The 17,638-nt window shown below is 44.3% G+C and overlaps 1 protein-coding gene across 12 annotated transcripts in view; it reads left to right on the top strand.

Annotated features, from left to right (window-relative positions):
- TNRC6C (trinucleotide repeat containing adaptor 6C) overlaps positions 1-17,638 on the top strand; it is a 129,639-nt gene that overhangs the window by 91,168 nt on the left and 20,833 nt on the right. For 8 of the 12 annotated variants that reach the window (XM_089901609.1, XM_022589480.2, XM_022589482.3 and 5 more), the window contains exons 6-13: positions 1,766-1,981; positions 3,848-4,014; positions 6,926-7,006; positions 8,310-8,367; positions 10,269-10,411; positions 11,998-12,171; positions 13,517-13,663; positions 15,676-15,795. In XM_089901609.1, the coding sequence (XP_089757735.1) occupies positions 1,766-1,981; positions 3,848-4,014; positions 6,926-7,006; positions 8,310-8,367; positions 10,269-10,411; positions 11,998-12,171; positions 13,517-13,663; positions 15,676-15,795 (1,106 nt within the window). The remainder of the gene's footprint in view (positions 1-1,765; positions 1,982-3,847; positions 4,015-6,925; positions 7,007-8,309; positions 8,368-10,268; positions 10,412-11,997; positions 12,172-13,516; positions 13,664-15,675; positions 15,796-17,638) is intronic. The other 4 variants (XM_022589481.3, XM_022589483.3, XM_089901607.1 and 1 more) reach the window with 3 other exon arrangements.

Here is a 17,638-nt window from a genome sequence, read left to right as displayed (position 1 = left end):
TGAGTGAGCAATTCTTCTTCCATTTATTTCTAAGGTTTTAGAACCTGCCGCTTGCAGACCGTTTGCCTTCCATATAAAAATACTCTGTAGACATTCCTGCTGCTTTCTCAGGAATTAAAACCTCTTTAACTATAATTACCAGGGTTTTAACACTTATTCTTAGTTTTGACTTAATTAAATAATTTGTAGTACTGTATTTCAAAGAGATGGCAGTATAAGGGTGACAGACAGATTTTAGGTGATTTAATTACTAACAGTAAATCAGTATTTTTATAGCTGATTGGCCTTTAGCAACACCTGTATTATTTTATCTTCCCCAAACTTCCATAATTTTTGTCATCTGTGTTAATTTTCCTAATTTAATTTTGTCCCTTCGATTTGTAAAACTCCTTCTCCCAAAATGCATTATTGTTTTATGTGTAATTATAGGTAATATTACAGTTAGCAATTGCCGACAACAGCAGTTAGGGCTAACTTCCCTGATATTGGTAATAGTTTACATAATATATTGCTCAGCATAGAGCTTGTAGTTTTAAATGATTCATAGGTTGCATGTACTTTTATTGTGAATCAATATTATTGCATTTTATTAGGGTAAAGCATCATGGGAGCTGATCGCATGCTGTTTCTAGTCAGAAAATTAATAAATTTCATAATGGAGATGGTACTATCCATATTTTAACCAAATAACTTAAAATTTGTGGTTGGCTACTTGTATTTTATGCTTTCTATTCTTCAGTTAGTATTTAAAACATTCACAGCTCTGTCTCCGAGAAACCGTATCTGTATGAAGACTACAAGTGATATGACCTGTCATTGTGACTGTCAGTAGTGTCAAGTGAGCTTATGGGCAAAAGCAAAAAGATCAGAATTTGGGTTGATTCGGAAAAAGTGAAGTTTGCATATATAACGTAAAATGTTTTTCTTACTGAAGTATAAAGAAGGTGGGGAGATCCTTACTGTTGCCTGGTCTCGTGACCTCTTCTGTGCCTGTAGATAGTGATGCCATAACCTTCTGGATTCATTAGGGACCCTTATCTAGTTTCATTGCATCCCAGTCCCAGATCAGGATGCTATGGCAACAGGACTGGGTGGAGGAATGAAAGAAGAATTCTGAAAAATTCTTGCAAAAAATACTTGAAATCAGTGTGTTTGTTTGGAACCACGCTTATCCATAATTCGTCCACTCTGTTCCCATCTTTAAAGATGAATGCCTCAGCTCTTTCTCAGCCCACTGCTGGTACCTGAGAATTGTCTGGGTTCTCTATTATTGCTTTATTTGTACATGTCTGATCTGCCATCTTCTCACTTCTTTGCCCAGATATATGTCTTTGATGGTTGGTCAAAAGATAAGCAAAAATAATTTTCAGTGTATGTTTGCCACTTGTAAATTTTTTTATAAGAGATTAATGTAACATGAAATTTCTTTTAGGTTGTTGTGTATAATACCAGAAGTAAAAGAGCTACTTCTTAAACCGTAGTTTTTAAACTATTCTTTTAAACTCTATCATGTTGCAAATACTGTGAATTGAATAGTTTTTAATATAATGGACTTTTAACTGGGTAGGGGTCAGGAGTGAGAAAAATGCAACTTTAAAAAAAACTGAACAAATCTGATTAGATTCAATATTGTCTCCTTTTCGCTTTCTACTAAAAGCCATCTTAAAGATAGATTATCTCAAAATTATTTTGAACTTGAAATTACCATTTTTACTTTCTGTGTTCCATTTTTATTGTTTTCTCTCTCCCCTGGTGCCCTTTTCAGTTTCGTCAGGCTGGGGAGAAATGCCTAATGTTCATTCAAAGGCTGAAAACTCTTGGGGAGAGCCATCCTCCCCTTCTACCCTGGTTGATAACGGCACAGCAGCATGGGGCAAGCCGCCCAGCAGCGGCAGCGGATGGGGGGACCAGCCCACGGAGCCGGCGGTGACGTTTGGAAGAGCCGGCGCCCCCGCTGCCGCCCCAGCCCTGTGCAAACCAGGTGAGCCGTGCTTCCTGCCCTGGGTTGGCCGGTTCGAGATGGACCCGGGTAGTCTGTTTAGAGGGATGCTTCTCATTGAATTTTAAGAATTAGTGTTTTAGGACGCTTTCCTCATTTTTAAGTCTAACGTTAAACTAAAACTGTAAAGAAATATTTGCCCTGTCTGATACAAGGACACAAGGGAGCTTTTAACAGAAGTCCATGTTCTCCTTTTTACAAAAAAATAAATACAAGGATCAGAGCAATAAAGCATAGCTGCTTGATGGTTAGTAGCCTCCACGCTTCTTCAGCAGTGTTCTCCTACCTGCCATTCAAACTCTTTAAACTTGCTATTTCACTGAGCAAGGTGGATAAGGCAGGCCATTTTTCTTTTTGAGATTAGGTTTTGAAACATACATTACTTAACAGCAGTCTGACACTTGCTTTGCTTTCAAGTAAACAAAATTCTGCTTTAGATTCTCCAGATTTATGCTTCTTCTCTCTTTTTTTCTTTTCTTAAAGAGAAAAACCATGCTGTGTTTTCCTCCCATTATCTGAAAGTATGATAAGTATACATATAAAATGTACATCCTTACAAATGACCAGATCATGTTTACCAAGTGGAATCCTGTAACGTGTGGCTGTTTTGCAATGTGATACTTACGACAAGAGCATGAATATGTTTGCTGATTTAAGTCTGATATTAAAATTAATTGTTCACGTGGCTGCAGAAGCTCGGGGGGGTTTTTTTTTTGATTTTTTTTTTTTTTTGGACATCATTAAATGTCTCAGATCTTAAAATGAAACTTTATTGTTTTAGTATTTTGTTACTTTGTTAACACTGGATAGCATGCTCTGTATACCAACCATTCTGCTGGATTATTTATTTCATTTATATTACTTCTTGTTATACATCTAAAGGATGGGGAGCTCCTGGGTATTTAGATTCAGGCACTGAGGTAGTATATTTGTTTTTAATAATTTGTCCTTGGAGGCCTAATTATATGCCTGTCCACCTTGTAAGCCTCATGTCTTCATTGTCTTACAGACTCTAGTAACAGTACTGTCACCTGACCTTTGTCCTTCTTCAGATTCCCCAGGAAGTGAAAATTTGGGGTAACTTTTTTTTGCGGTACGGCCGCTCCGCGGCATGTGGGATTTTCCCGGACCGGGGCACAAACCCGTGTCCCCTGCATCGGCAGGCGGACTCTCAACCATTGCGCCACCAGGGAAGCCCTGGGGTAACTTTTATACCAAGAATTGCTTTGTATTTTAAGAAAGGAGAAAGATAATATCCTGAAATCGAAACTCAGTATTCAACCTGTAGCTCCTTCTGCCTATAGCCTCAGCTGTCCCCATCCTGTCATTCTGGGAGCATCTCCTGGGAGCTTGTCAAAAGCGCAGACTGTTGGGCCCAACCACAGACCTGCCGCATTTCTCCTGATCCCCTGGCAACTCGGGTATGGTCGCGTTGGGGGAGCACTGGTCCACGTGACATACCACGTGACAGGGAGGATAGTGACGTTTTTCAGGACTCTGCATTTTACCAGCCATTCCATATCATGCAGAGATTGCCACCTTCAGTAGCCTCCAGGATTTACTGTTAGAATGTCCATGCTTCGAAATGACTTCTAGTTGGTTAAAGGAGTTTGGAACAGCACAGGCTACAAATCGCTGAAGTTTGAAGAAAACAATAGGTACATATATACATGTATATTACATTTCTAGTAGGGAAAATTAAATTCTTAGGTCTAAGGGAAGCAAAGTAGTAAAAGGTAGGTTATGTACACCCCTTTTGTCCTGCCTCCCCCTAAATGATGTTATAGGGCACCATTGTCTGCTTTGGGAATGGTGAATCTGATACGTTCGTGTTCCCTCTCTTTCTAGCTTCAAAATCTATGCAAGAAGGCTGGGGCAGCGGCGGGGACGATGCGAACCTCGGTGCCGGTCAGTGGGAAGACGAGGACGGGGGCATGTGGAACAACGCCGCTTCCCAAGAAAGCACCTCCTCCTGCAGTTCCTGGGGGAACGCCCCCAAAAAAGGACTCCAAAAGGTGTGTGCGACACTAAAGGAAATAAACTCTAAAAATCAGTGGTGGTACTTAAAAACATTCAGTTTCAAGGTGGTATCTCCAGGTAACAGTGACAGAGAGATCTGAGGTTCTCAGAGTGCTCTCAGGACCCTGGTGGTCCTGAGGCCCTCTCGGCGGGTCTCTGCCGAGCGTAGAATGGGGTTTTCCAGAGACTACATGCCATTGCTGTCACAGCAGAGCGAAGGCAAGGACAGATGGGTGAATCCAGCTGCTTCTGTGAAGCTGGACAGTAGAGAGATGTTCAGTCAGGTACGACAATGCCACTCTTCTCACTAAAAATTTTTGTTTTAGAAAATATAATTATTTTCCATTAAAAAACATTGTTATATTAACATATAATGGCTTTGTTATGGTTATCTTTAAACAAATTAATACAGTTGTTTTAATTTCTAATACAGTAAATATCAATAAATACAACCCATATAAACAAAACTTCTTTAGGATCCTCGGGTTATTTTTGTTTTTTTTTTTGTGGTACGCGGGCCTCTCACTGCTGTGGCCTCTCCTGTTGCGGAGCACAGGCTCCGGATGCGCAGGCTCAGCGGCCATGGCTCACAGGCCCAGCCGCTTCGCGGCATGTGGGATCTTCCCGGACCGGGGCACGAACCCGTGTCCCCTGCCTCGGCAGGCAGACTCTCAACCACTGCGCCACCAGGGAAGCCCAGGATCCTCGGTTTTTAAGAGAGGTAATGGGGTCCTGGGAGCAGGAAGTGTGAGCACTCCCCAGGGACTCAGTTCTCTGCACCCAGATGCACAGCCTCCAGAAGAAATCAAGTGAGGTCCACAGCACAGATGCGCACCAAGACAGCTTCCAAGTAGATCACAAATTCAAATATGAAAGAGAAAAATGTAAGAGAATCTTAAAAACTATCTTGGCGAGGAAGAGGCCTTTCTAACTATGACCAAAATCTAAAAGCCATGGAATGAAAGGCTTATAACTTCAGTAAACATAAAAACTATACCTGATAGAAAATTTCATCATCCAAGTCAAAAGACAAATAACAAACTGGAAAAAAATATTTGTAAGTCATAGAGAAGACTGACCTTCCTGATAAATAGAGAAAGATCCTAGAAACTGTTTTTTGTTTTTTTTTTTTTAAACCCACCGGTAATCCAGTAGACAAATAGCGAAGAATGTAAGCAGGTGATCCATGGAAAAGGAACACAAGTCACTGTTAAACGTGTGAAAGGATATTCAACCTTTTAAAACAACATGAAGAAATGCCATTTTTCATCTCTCAGCCCAGCAGAAATCCAAAACACGCTGTCTTCGCAAAGCTGTAGGAAAACCAGCACTCTCGTACATTGCTGGTGGAAGCGTAAACTAGTGTAACCCAAATGGAGGGCAGTGTGGCGTCATCTGTCAAAATTACAGATGCGTCAGCACTTTGACACAGACCTTCTACTTGTCGAGGGACAGCAAAAAAATAGTAACTTAAGTGCACATTGATGGGGTAGCTGGTTAAATTATGCTACATCCGTATTATGAAAAACTAAAGTTTTTTTTTAAAGAAACTAAACATTGATATGAAAAGATCAATGAAATATATTGCTAAGTGAAAGGCAAGATACAGAGAATCTGTATAGCACAACCCCGCTTTTGGGGGGCAAGGGGAAGAGAAGAGAAAATGGGTGTGTGAGTGTGAGGCACACACGTACTTGTAATGGCCTCTGTTGAATTTAAAATTCTCTGGAAGGATGAGTAAGGAGAGAAGAACTCAGCGGACGGGTCATGGGGCGGGAAGAAGATGCTTCCATTTGCCCCTTTTTTCTGCTTTTGAATCATGTGAATGTATTATCTGTTCAGAAATTTTTCAATTTGAAAACCATTCAATTAGCAGTAAGCAGAACCCAGAAACTAAAACCACGGCTTTTTGCTCATAAAGAGTAGAAATGATTGCAGACTTCAAATTAAATCTTTTCACAATCAGGCTGGCAAATAATCCTGTTAATGATGGGACCAGAAACACCAAATTGATAAGTTAAAATGTTGTATATTCTTGGCAAACCTGGCTCTGGCCACAGAGTAATGATTAAAATCACCTCTAGAGAAGCCACTTCCTTGAGGAAAGTGAGCCTGTTAGTTTACAGTCACCCCACATGCTCCGTCCTGTGATTGTGGCAGGCTCAGTTTTGAAAGCACTGTGAAGAATACTTTGTGTATGGTAGTAACGCATTGTTAGATCCCCCTCGTTGCAGAAGAGCAGGAGATTCTTGAGGGGTCACATCTTGACGCTCAGCCCTTCCACGGTGCCCTGCTGCCCCCTCTCCATCTCGTTGCCCTTTCCTTTCCACTGGACTCCCTCCTTTTGTCTTCATCCTCTCCCTCACCGCCATTTCCCCACTTATTTTTTTTCTCCACCCTACAGGCCATAAACGATGAATAATTAACAAAATTAATAGGTTTTTTTGATCCCTTTCATCTTGTCTTTTCTGTTGGAATGAACACCCTGTATTTTGTCATCTTTTAGAATAAAGCTTATAAAAGGGCAAAAGCCATGTAATTTTTAGTAAACTTTATATGGTTATTATAGGGTCATGTTCAGGGGAGCACTTATTATGATTATTTGATAATGGAAGCGGTACATATTTGTGATGAACTAAATTCATTCTCTGGAGAAAAGAAATAATTATCTTGCTTTTTTAAGTCCATAAATTGCACACATATGCCAAACCTCAGAAGCACCCTGAAGCATTTCATAGCACGAGCCGCCGAATACTGTCAGGGCGATGTGGAGCACAGCATTGCTCAGCGGTAACAGAGAGACACTGTGACATGTAAATCAACATGAATTTTAGGCATCTCCCATTTCTGGAAGAAATGCATTAAAGCGTGGCTCATGGACTTTCTCCTTCCTACACTTGGTTCTAGGGCATGAAAACATCTGGCAAGCAGGACGAGGCCTGGATCATGACCCGGCTGATCAAACAACTCACAGACATGGGCTTCCCGGTGACTGGCGTCTTACTTTACTCCTCCCGCCATGTGTCCTGCCCTGCATGGCCCTGTTGTGTCCTGCCCACCTTTGTCATGTGTAACACGGAAGGAAGATTTGGGGGATGAGATTGTTGGCAAAACCTAACTCGTAAATTCCCCTTTCACCTGGGCGCTTCTACTTAGGGATCATTGCTTTGAACTACAGCAAAGATCCACATCATTTCTATCAAGAAAGGTGTGAGAACCTTTTCTTAGAATAAAAAATGATGTGTGATTTTTAATTTTCATTGGTTTATACAGTTTTATATTTTCTTTTCATTTATAATTAAAAGTGAGTTTTCATTCGTTTATGCAGTACGTTGACCAAGATCTCAACAGAAAACTTGGTATAAAGTACTAAACCCTCGTGTCCAGATAAAGAATCCTAACCAGACCTATTTGCTTCCTGAGTTTCATATCGTGTGTAGGGAGAGTTGGAAATCTTAGGGTCTTCTTCTGAAAATGCCTCCCGGTCTCTTCAGTCCCTAAGAGCCAGTAGCAGGAGTTCAGACCATGAGCAGTGCCTCCTGTATCTGCCATGTAGCCCCTTCAGTATCTGCCACGTAGCCCCTTCAAATGTCTTCTTTCCAAATCTTTATTTCAAATGAGTGTTTACCTGTTGATTGCTGCAGATGTCCCTAAAGGATGGGTCTAGAGTGGCCCCAGACTGGAGCAGGGGACCACATACTTCACGTGGGGTGCAGGCCCCTGACCCTGTGCGGGCGCGGCCGGGGGCCCAGCCTCCCCACGGGTGAGGTGATAGGCCCACACTGGCCCTGCAGTGCTTCAACACCATGCCCAGCCTGGTTTTGGCCTCCACCGAGACTAGTCTGTTTCAATCAGAGAGATAATTGTCAAAATGAACCTACGTGTTTTGTGTTATGTTGTCTTTACATTTTTTGGTGAAAAGTAGTTTACAGCAGAGCCTAGAATCTGACTCTTACCGTGACTTCCTGCAGCTGCCCTGGGAGAGGTTTCACCCTGCTAAACCACAGAGTCAGAAATAAGACTCTCCTGGCACTGGACATTTGGGGTTTAAAGTGTTAAATACAAGTTCTTCCCTCTAAAAATCAATTCAGTACATTTTCTTATTACAAGTATTTTTTATTTAGAAGACATTTCTCTCTAACCACACGGAAGAAAAGTATTTCTAGTTCCAAAATCTAACAATATTAGGTTAATATCAATCACTTCCCTGAGTTAATAGTGATAGAGCTCTTTACAAGCTTTTCCTTTTGTTAACACGCAGTCCTAGTGGAAACTCTGTTTCCCTCCACAGAGAGAGCCAGCTGAAGAGGCCTTGAAGAGTAATAATATGAATCTTGACCAGGCCATGAGTAAGTAAGATGACATACCTAAAGTACACTTTTTTTTAAAGGTACCAATTTGTGAGTTTTGATGTTCAGAGTCGTGGGTTAATGGTTGAATACGCACTGGGGAGATAAGACCACCCGCAGGATGTGCACCTGCCACGGGGCCGGTCCCTCAGGGCTGGTGGGCACTGGGAACAAATGGCCAAACACCACATTGAATGACGTTTGCTTTTTCTGTTTTTGGGTTTGTTTTTTTTTTTTTTTTTTTTTGCAACAAATAGATGAATTTTTTCTATCTCCATCTATTTTGAGTGGGGAGATAGTGACCCTCTTGGAGAAAGGCACTGGGACCACGTGCCCACCTCATTGGGTGCTGAATGAGCTGTTCTCGTGCCGCGCCCGGCAGGGCTTGCTCAGGGCCCCACGGGAGCATCGCCTGCTGGCTGAGAGACGAGAGTTACTGTCAAGGAACAAGCAACCCTAGTTGTGGAATTGCTTTAAAAATAATATCAATTATGTTAAATGTTTACATGTAAAATACAGCTCATTCTCATCATTCGTGGTACTTACGTCCTATAAAGTCCCTGCAGACACTGAATCAGGAAGTACTAAACCCTTGCTCCTCGGGAACATACAGGGTTGAGATCGTCTGAGCCTCTGGCCACAGCATTTTTGTCAACCAGTCAACACGTAACCTTGTTTTGTGTGTGTTTCTGTTTAAAGACACCGTATTTAATATGTATTTCTCACAAATAATTATGTGCCATATTTCTTTATAATAAAGTATTAGCTATGAAGGGTTGAACATCCTCCTGACCCTGGATAATGTGACCATAGATTTTGTTCTCTTTTTGACTCACACCAATGCCGTGAGCTTTGCTTTTTTTAAATAAGTTATCATCTTGTGAATCCACAAATTTAGCCACTTTCCATCTTTTCTGAAGCTTCATCTCACACTGTAGACATTACTTTAGCTCCCCCCACACAGCCTTATACACGATGGTGACGTTCTGTCCCTGCTCCGACTGCACGGCCCTGTTCATCAGCTGAGCTCAGCCGCCTGGGCAGTGCTGCTGCAGGAGCTGCTAAACGAAGCAGGCACCGTGCAGCCTTCTTGCGCTTAGGACACTAGACAGCACGTTGGCTTGGGGACCGTGGGGACCACTGTGATGACCTACAAAAAGCACAGAGATAGCCCTAAGTACACCACAAAAGGACACCTGTCGCTTTGTGAGAGCCTGATCTGGGAATGTGTGTCGGGGGCTCAAATTCTTCACCGCCCCACGTGTCCACAAATGACCAAAAAGCGCCATAATATTGATTTGGGGGCTACAAGTATATTTTGGCAAGTAGGTGAATTCACAAGCTCGGAATTCACAAATAATGAGGATCAACTTTATAATCACATGCAAATGCCAAATGGGTGGTATAAGCTGCCAGGACAGAGGGAATCGGTGTGAGCTGGAGGGAGTTAGCCCCGTCTCCTTAGAGCCGCGAGGCGGCGCAGAGTCAGAGGGAGTGGAACAAACACCAGTCTCTGAATCGGAAGAGCACAAGGACAGACTGTCTGGTTTGCATTGTACTGTATCCCCGACATTCGGACAGGTCCTTACAGCCAGTAGGGACTCAGCAGGTGGAAATCGATGGCCATGAGGCGGGGCAGCCAGGGAAGGGCCCTCTTTGGAAAAAGAGGCGACAAGTCCCAGGGGAGAGGAAGGGCCTAGCCCCACAGTGGCAGAGGTGGCCGGCGTGGCTGCGAGGGACGAGGAGCAGGGGCCAGAGCTAACCCGAGGCCCCTGTTTTCTGGGGGTGAGCGTCTTAACTCCTTCCCTGAGGGGTAGGCTGGTGCCCGTCCGTGCTCAGAACTCACAGCCGACCCCCGAGGCATCTCGTTTCAAGCGCTGTTTCTGTCTGCTTTGCCCCAGGCGCTCTGCTGGAAAAGAAGGTGGACGTGGACAAGCGTGGACTGGGAGTGACCGACTACAATGGGATGGTCACCAAGCCCCTTGGCTGCCGCCCACCGATCTCCAAAGAGTCTTCCGCGGACCGCCCCACCTTCCTGGACAAGGTATGAGTTTAGGTGGCTTTTTGTTTGTTTTTTAACAAGAGGTGTTTTTCGTTTTCACTGTGTTGGATTAAAAAGTTATTGGGCTGTAATATTTAAGTGACTTTTACCCATTTTTCTAATATATATGAATGTTTAACTCAAAAGAGGTTGTGTTATATTTCATATGATGGGACTAGGAATAAAAATACTGAAATTGAAAACTGATTTTCATGTTAGCGGGTGAGCTTGGCTGCTTCAATTTGTCCAATAGACGAGGGTCCATCAAATTTCTGTTTTACGGTCTTACTTTATATGCACAGTTCTTCCCACTGGAAATTATGTATTACATGTCTAATCTCAGGAAAAAGGGCCTAGAAGTGGTTAGGCATGGGCACCCATGTCTCATGGCCCTTGCTTGGATGGTCTACTTCAGAGAACATGCAGGGGTCTGTGGGAAAATCCCCTTAGATGTTTCAACAAGTGTAGTCGCCAGTTCATTCCCCTTAGTATCGTCATGCTCCCTCTCCAGATTGGTGTGACCTCAGAGGGGGGAAACAGCATCCCGTTAAACTCAATCAAAATGTTCATCCTTGAAAAAAAAATGGAAGCAAGAAAGGACAAGTTTAAAGCAAACAAACAGACTAAAAGCAAGCTCATAGGAGAAGAGCTGAGAGTTCGTCTGTTCTCAGATTAGCTGTGTCCTCTGCCAGCACTCCACACAGTGGAGTCCTCGCCTTGCCCGGCGCCACTGTGCCCAGAGGAATCGGAATTTCAGACAACAATGAATCATTTTTGGACCATGTTTATTCTCAGATATTAGTAGTAGTTTATCTGAAATTCCAGTTGAACTCCACACCCTGTATTTTTATTTGCTAACTGTGGGAACCCGACTTATTTCCGTATCTTTAAAATGTGAAATAATACTGCAGGTTTGGGGACTTCCCTAGTGGTCCAGTGGTTAAAACTCTGCACTTCCACTGCAGGGGGCACAAGTTTGCTCCCTGGTCAGGGAACTAAGATCCTGTATGCCACATGGCATGGCAATCAATCAGTCTATCAATAAATACTGCAGGTTTGTTGTGAAGTTAGATGAGATAAATTTACAAAGGACCTGGCACCCAATAAATGTAAAAAAATAATAGTAACAAGATTTTTGTCTGTTTTATAATTTACCTTATTATTAGGTTAAACCATATGAAATCGCTGTTTGTAGGTCAAAAACATTTGAATGTCAGCAGATTTCAACCTAATGTATACCTAGAGCCTTGCTAATAACTTCTCAAAAGGAGCCTGTTTATTTGAAAATGGTTGTAAAGTGTTTTCCAAGTAAGACTTTTTACAGTGTTTGTCTCTCTTCTGATTCCTACCCGTAGGCAGGGTCAGTAGTGATGAGAATATTTTAAGCTGATATGTGTTTGTAAAATAATTGTTAAAATGAAAACAGCATCTTAATCCTGTTTCTCTTTTTTCTTTTTCCTCTCTTCCTTTTGACCATTTCTCCATTTTCCTGTCCACACATTTTTGATCTTTTAATTCTTTGTTCATCCGCATCCCTTTCTGTGTCCCGGGAAACTTGTGCTTTGTGTGCGGACGGGCACTGCACACAGCTCACGCTTTCTTTCCCCAATCAGGATGGCGGCCTCGTGGAAGAGCCCACGACTTCACCATTTTTGCCTTCACCAAGCCTGAAGCTCCCCCTTTCCAACAGTGCACTCCCTAATCAGGCCCTGGGCGGGATTGCCTCAGGGCTGGGCATGCAAAACTTGAATTCTTCTAGACAGGTAAGGCTGTTGGTAGAGGGCCACCATGGTCTCTCTCACTTGCCTTTAAGAAAGTGTGTTTGACACACAAACCTTCTTATTTTTAATTAATGCCTGCATTTGAAAATATAACTGAATATGTAAAGGAAGCTGAAATATTATAAGGATTTCCTTCCAAGTGATGTACTGCTGTCAAGAATTGAATCCAGTTCTTGAAATTTAACCATGTTATAGGAAATGCTTCAAAATTATATTTATTTTTACATGTAACTAAAACTCCCTTGGTACTAAAGTACTGCTAGTGAAATGACATGGACCGCAGAGCCGTCTTCACCTGCCCGATGCGTTCACAGGTCCAGGCAGTGCCGTCCTGTCTCTCCTGACAGTCGAAACCTTAAATGCATTGATCTGCAGGAAAACACCATACTCTCCCCTTTTTCCCAGAACAGAGGTGACATCTCTTGCAGGTTCTCAGTGGTTTTCAGAGAGTGATGTTGGCACTGTTCCCTGCCTTTGACACTCTTGGGGGAGGTGAAAGTCACCCTCAGACGTCCCTGAACGGAGGGACCTGGGGTTTTGATCGACGGCCGCTTCGTGTCGCTTCTCTCCCCTGGAATGAAATGATACGGAAGCGCGTCACGCTCTTCCCGTCCACAGAACTGCTCTTCTTGATTTTCTCCCGGGGGAGGCTCACATCACACAGCTCTGAGCCTTCTCTTCCAGCGATGCTGTGAGATTTGGGGTGGCCGGCAGCAGTTCTCAGCGGCGCCCCATCTGCGTGATCCTGGCCATCTCTTGTTGCCCACCGGGCTGCGGTGCCAGTTTCAGCTCTTCTGCGGTCGGGAAGTCAGCAGCCTGGCCGGCGGGCCCCGGGGATCAGATACCCAGTCAGGAGAGTAGAAAGAAGCACTCAAATATATAGTTATTATATTTAACACAAAGTTAACTGCCTGGACTTGTTCACGTATTCAATTTCAGGTTTGTTGAAATCATAATTATATTTCCTTTTGGAAAATGTCCTGTTCTCCCAGGTTAGTGGTCCCCACACATGATGCCCTTTACCCCAGCACAGACGGTGCCCACACAGCCTTGCCTGCTGCTCCTGTGCCTGGCTCTGTGTAATTATAGCTTCCTGGAAGATGACGGCCTTGTTGGGGGGCACCTAAAACTGGCTCTGTGGGCGGCTTCTGTGATTTAAAGACATAGGCAGGCTTTGCGGGCAGATCTCCTGTCATCTGTACCCAGTTTAGACAGCACTTCTTAAACATCCCCTTTGGTACACGTTGAGAGCGGCAGGAAGCAGGTGCAGCCTTGCCCCCCGCTTGCTCCCGGGAGACTGTGTAACGCGCCCTCCGCCTCCCTGCAGACACCGAGTGGCAACCTGGGCATGTTTGGCAGCAGCGGAGCAGCCCCAGCGAGGACCATGCAGCAGCCGCCACAGCCGCCCGTGCAGCCCCTGAGCTCCTCCCAGCCCAGTCTCCGTGCTCAAGTGCCTCAGTTTCTATCCCCTCAGGTCAGACCCGCGTCTGCGCTACACTGAGAGCCAGTCAGCCTGCCCTGTTAACCTGTCCGTCCCACCCTCCTGCCCTGGGAGGCATTTCCGGAGCTGCTTCCCCAGGGCCCCCGCCCCACAGGCCAGGGCTGGGCCTCCTCCCAGCAGAGTGCTGTTGCCGGGTGACACATGCCAGGGATGGGACTTCTGTCCTGGTCTTGAGAAGATTACTCGGATGAACCCATTGAATTCTTCTAGATTGGTGGGAGAGGAAAGTGGCAAGTGAAATTGCTTGGGACATAAAAGAAAATTCTTAGAAGCAGTGAAGGACTGAGTAATGCTTTAGTGACAAACTAAATGTGACAATATAAAATAGTGTCCGTATCACAGACTTTTGAGTTAAGTTTATTCTTTAGTATTAGATCGTTTTAAAACAAAAGAGCAAATAGAATCAAGGAAAAGGATATTGTTTTGCATAGCTCTAAAGCATAATGTCAGCTTTTTCTCATATTAATATTGTTTACTTTTAGAACATTTCCATAATTTTTGACTTTGGACTGAGTTTTTAATTACAGTGTTACAGTCCTTACCGCTTAAAAGAATATTCAGTAATAGATTAAAATGGTAAATCATAGAATTTGCTGGAAGTAATTATTCCTCCACAGTTGTTTGACCAGAGATCTGTGCACTGAGTTGAGATGGCTGAAATCTGGGTAAAATAATAGTGAAATGCATTAAACAGGGTACACTGTAAGCTGCTACAGCAGAGACACCCTGAAATACAGATGCTCGGGTGAGACAGACAAGTAATTTGCCCCCAAGCAACGGAGCAGAAAGTAGCAGCTCTGCCTCGGCCGTTGCCCAATGACAGGAGGGAAAGCGAGAGACATACCACTTCCACTCATGTCCCACTGCCCAAGCCTAGTGACATGGCCACCCCAGCTAAGGCGCAGGAGCAGAGACAGGTCCTGGAGACAGAGAGCAGCCTTCCGCACACAGCAAGCCAGTGTGTCCCGAACGTCACTCATCTGTGTGCCTCCCACGACTGTTACATAATGTGTTTTCTTTAAGTTGACTTGCCTTCTTAATTTAGATAAATTTACTCTTAACACTGAACATATCCGTCGTAAAGAGAAAAAGCAACATTTTTCTAATACACGTTAGACGACTGTAAAAGATACTCTTCTGTGCTCTGCCTAAAACCATCTTGCGTAAATGCTGTGATAAGCGTACGGCGCACGCCGTGGAAAACACTGAGCTGGCCAGTGCCAAGCCCCTGAAGGGTTCAGAGCAGTGAATGCCAGTTGGGCAGGGAGGCAGGCTGACCATTGCGGTCAGGGCGGGCTGGCCGGCCACACCAGGGCACGTGTCACATGGGAGGCTGGGCAGCCGGGCCCCCCGAGAGGAATGGCTGGTCCCACGAGCAGGGGGAGACCACTTCCCGAACGTGTCAACTTGAGAAGGGGTCCCTGCCTGCCCTGGAACAAGGCCCCCCGGTCAACTTGAGAAGGGGTCCCTGCCTGCCCTGGAACAAGGCCCCCCGGTCAGATGGCCGCGGTGCCATCGGCTGAGCTCCTGCGGGGACTAGTCCAAGGCACCTGTGTGAGACGCAGACCCTGGCCTCCTTTGAGGAGGCTCGAACTTCCTCCCAGAGACCACGCCTTCGCTGTCTCCCACCCTTAAACGATGCCCACTTAGCTTCATTTCTACAGAACGTGAAACCAGTTACCGATGGGAGTAACCCAGAGCCCTAGAAAGTTAATTCGTAACTAAAATATTTGGAGGAAGAAATCTCCTTCTTGCCATCTGCCTTTACCTCCCTCCCTCCCTTCCTTCCTTTCTTCCTCTCATATTATCCACAAAAGCATGTAAACTACTAATGTTAAAATGTCTGTAAATTTTTAAATGGCTTTTGAAGTTCACTGAGACAAATATAACTGTTATTTACTCAGTTTTGAATCTCAAAAAACTGCACAGACAAGTAGATGTTTGAATAGAGAATCCATGTCTAATGGTGCATTTTTTGTTAACAGGTTCAAGCACAGCTTTTGCAGTTTGCAGCAAAAAACATTGGTCTCAACCCTGCACTATTAACCTCGCCAGTTAATCCTCAGCACATGACGATGTTGAACCAGCTCTATCAGCTGCAGCTGGTGAGTGGGTGGACCTGCGCGGGCTCTGGGACAGAGGAAGAGCCTTCTCCCCGTGAGCTCGGGGGTGTGCCAGCAACACACGCGCCGACTGAAGAAAAGCAGTCGCTGGAACGCTTTTCTTCACATCGGGGAATGTCATTGAGACTTTCATGAAGTTTGTAAACTGTTAAAAGAATTAGGAAGTTCTTCACTTAAGGGTGTGTCCACTAAGCTTTGTGGATTCTTTGGCCCTTTCGTGATCAGTCTTCCAGATCTGACAGTTAGGGTGTCTGTTAGCTCTCAGCCAGCCTTTCTCATCTGAACCACAGAACCCAACAAATCATTTCATGATTGTTCTCTAAATTCTTCCAAGGATGGTCTACACAGATACCATTCTAGAAGCAAAAGACAGAAGTTACTTCGTTACATACAGGAGATGAGATGCCTTAGAGATTAGGACTTGATTTTCTCAGAATCCCTCTTGAGGAAGGCTGATGTAGCCTAATAATTCTTGCAAGTGTTATAGTTTAACATATGTTGAATTTTTAATTTTCAACAGTCTTACTGCTTTTACCATGAAATGCCATGGCATTGTATCCCTAGGTGCATCCTGAATTTATATTCCCTGAAGGGCCCGGTATATTATTTCCTTCTTTAATACGTTGACACCTGATTTATTTAGAAGTCTTGCCCAACAGCTTCATCTCCTAGAAAATGATCAGGAGTCATGAAGGGAGAAAAGCCTCCAATAGACAAAACCATGCTGTCAGCCTTTCCTTACGGGGGAGCCCTGGGCTCTCAGTCCTGACCCTTCAGCGTTGGTTAGACACACGTCTGACCGTCTGGGTGTCTGGTTCCAGGTAGTGGCCAGGTGGGGTGGGGGTGACCTAGGACAAGCCGCAGTGCAGTGAAGTACCCAGGGCCCTGGGCACGGGATCCGGGCCGGGACTGGACTTCACTCGGAAGAGGGAGCCAAGCTGCCTCACAGTCATGCTGTAAGGCCCCTGGGCGGTGTGCTACCGCCAGCGCCAGGAAGGGACCACCGACCTCAGCGGGGAGCAGCTGAGAAGCATGCTGTTTAGAGCCCTCACTGCAGAGGAAAACAGCTTTCCACTCCTTGATAACACAGAGGACGGCTGGATTCTGACGTGAGACAGAGCTCGTTATCAGTCGTACTGATGTTCTGGAATCCTTTATTTATACATAATTTTTATTGACCTCTGTAGTGTAAAAGATACCAAGAAAATGTTGGATTATGTTTAATCTGCTCTGTTTTAAAAACAATGTACACTGTTTTAACATTTTTTTCTGGAAAACTTGGTAAAATGATATTTCAGTACATCCTAAGGTTAAGTTTTGGAGCCTATAAGGATTCACTTAAGTGAAGTATTTTATTCCTCTCTAATTTACAGATTAATGAGGCATTTCTAGTAGTATAATCTCTACTTCTACTTGGATTCTATTTCAATAAATCTTCTTGCCCAAAATGTCCCAAAAAATCCATGTTGTAAAGAAAAAATTTACAGTATTCAGCCAACTTTCGAACCAAATGATCCGGCCTTCTGCCTCGTTGTGGGAAGAATCTGACGATGGTTCTCGCTGGCTTCGTGGACGGGGCCTGTGTGGCAGAAGTGGCCACGTCTGGACCTCAGGCTCCCTGTGGACCAAGGCCACACGTGGCTCCTGGTAGCTACAAGCCCTTTAACGTGTATTGTTCTGTGGCCGCCGATCACTGCTGTCCTGCCACATGGTCTGAGCCATTCTGGACAACTTGCATCTTTATAAGGGGAAAAAAAATTTTATTTTCCCCTCATTTCTTTTTTATTTTTAGTTTGTATGAATCGAGCAGAAGAATTTTGATCTC

This window comes from Delphinapterus leucas, chromosome 19 (assembly GCF_059928025.1).
Source record: "Delphinapterus leucas isolate spDelLeu-1000000601 "Yukka" chromosome 19, BTC_Dleu_Yukka2, whole genome shotgun sequence".
NCBI lineage: Eukaryota > Metazoa > Chordata > Mammalia > Artiodactyla > Monodontidae > Delphinapterus > Delphinapterus leucas.
Note: the sequence above shows the minus strand (reverse complement) of the source record. Positions and strands in the feature narration are given on the sequence as shown.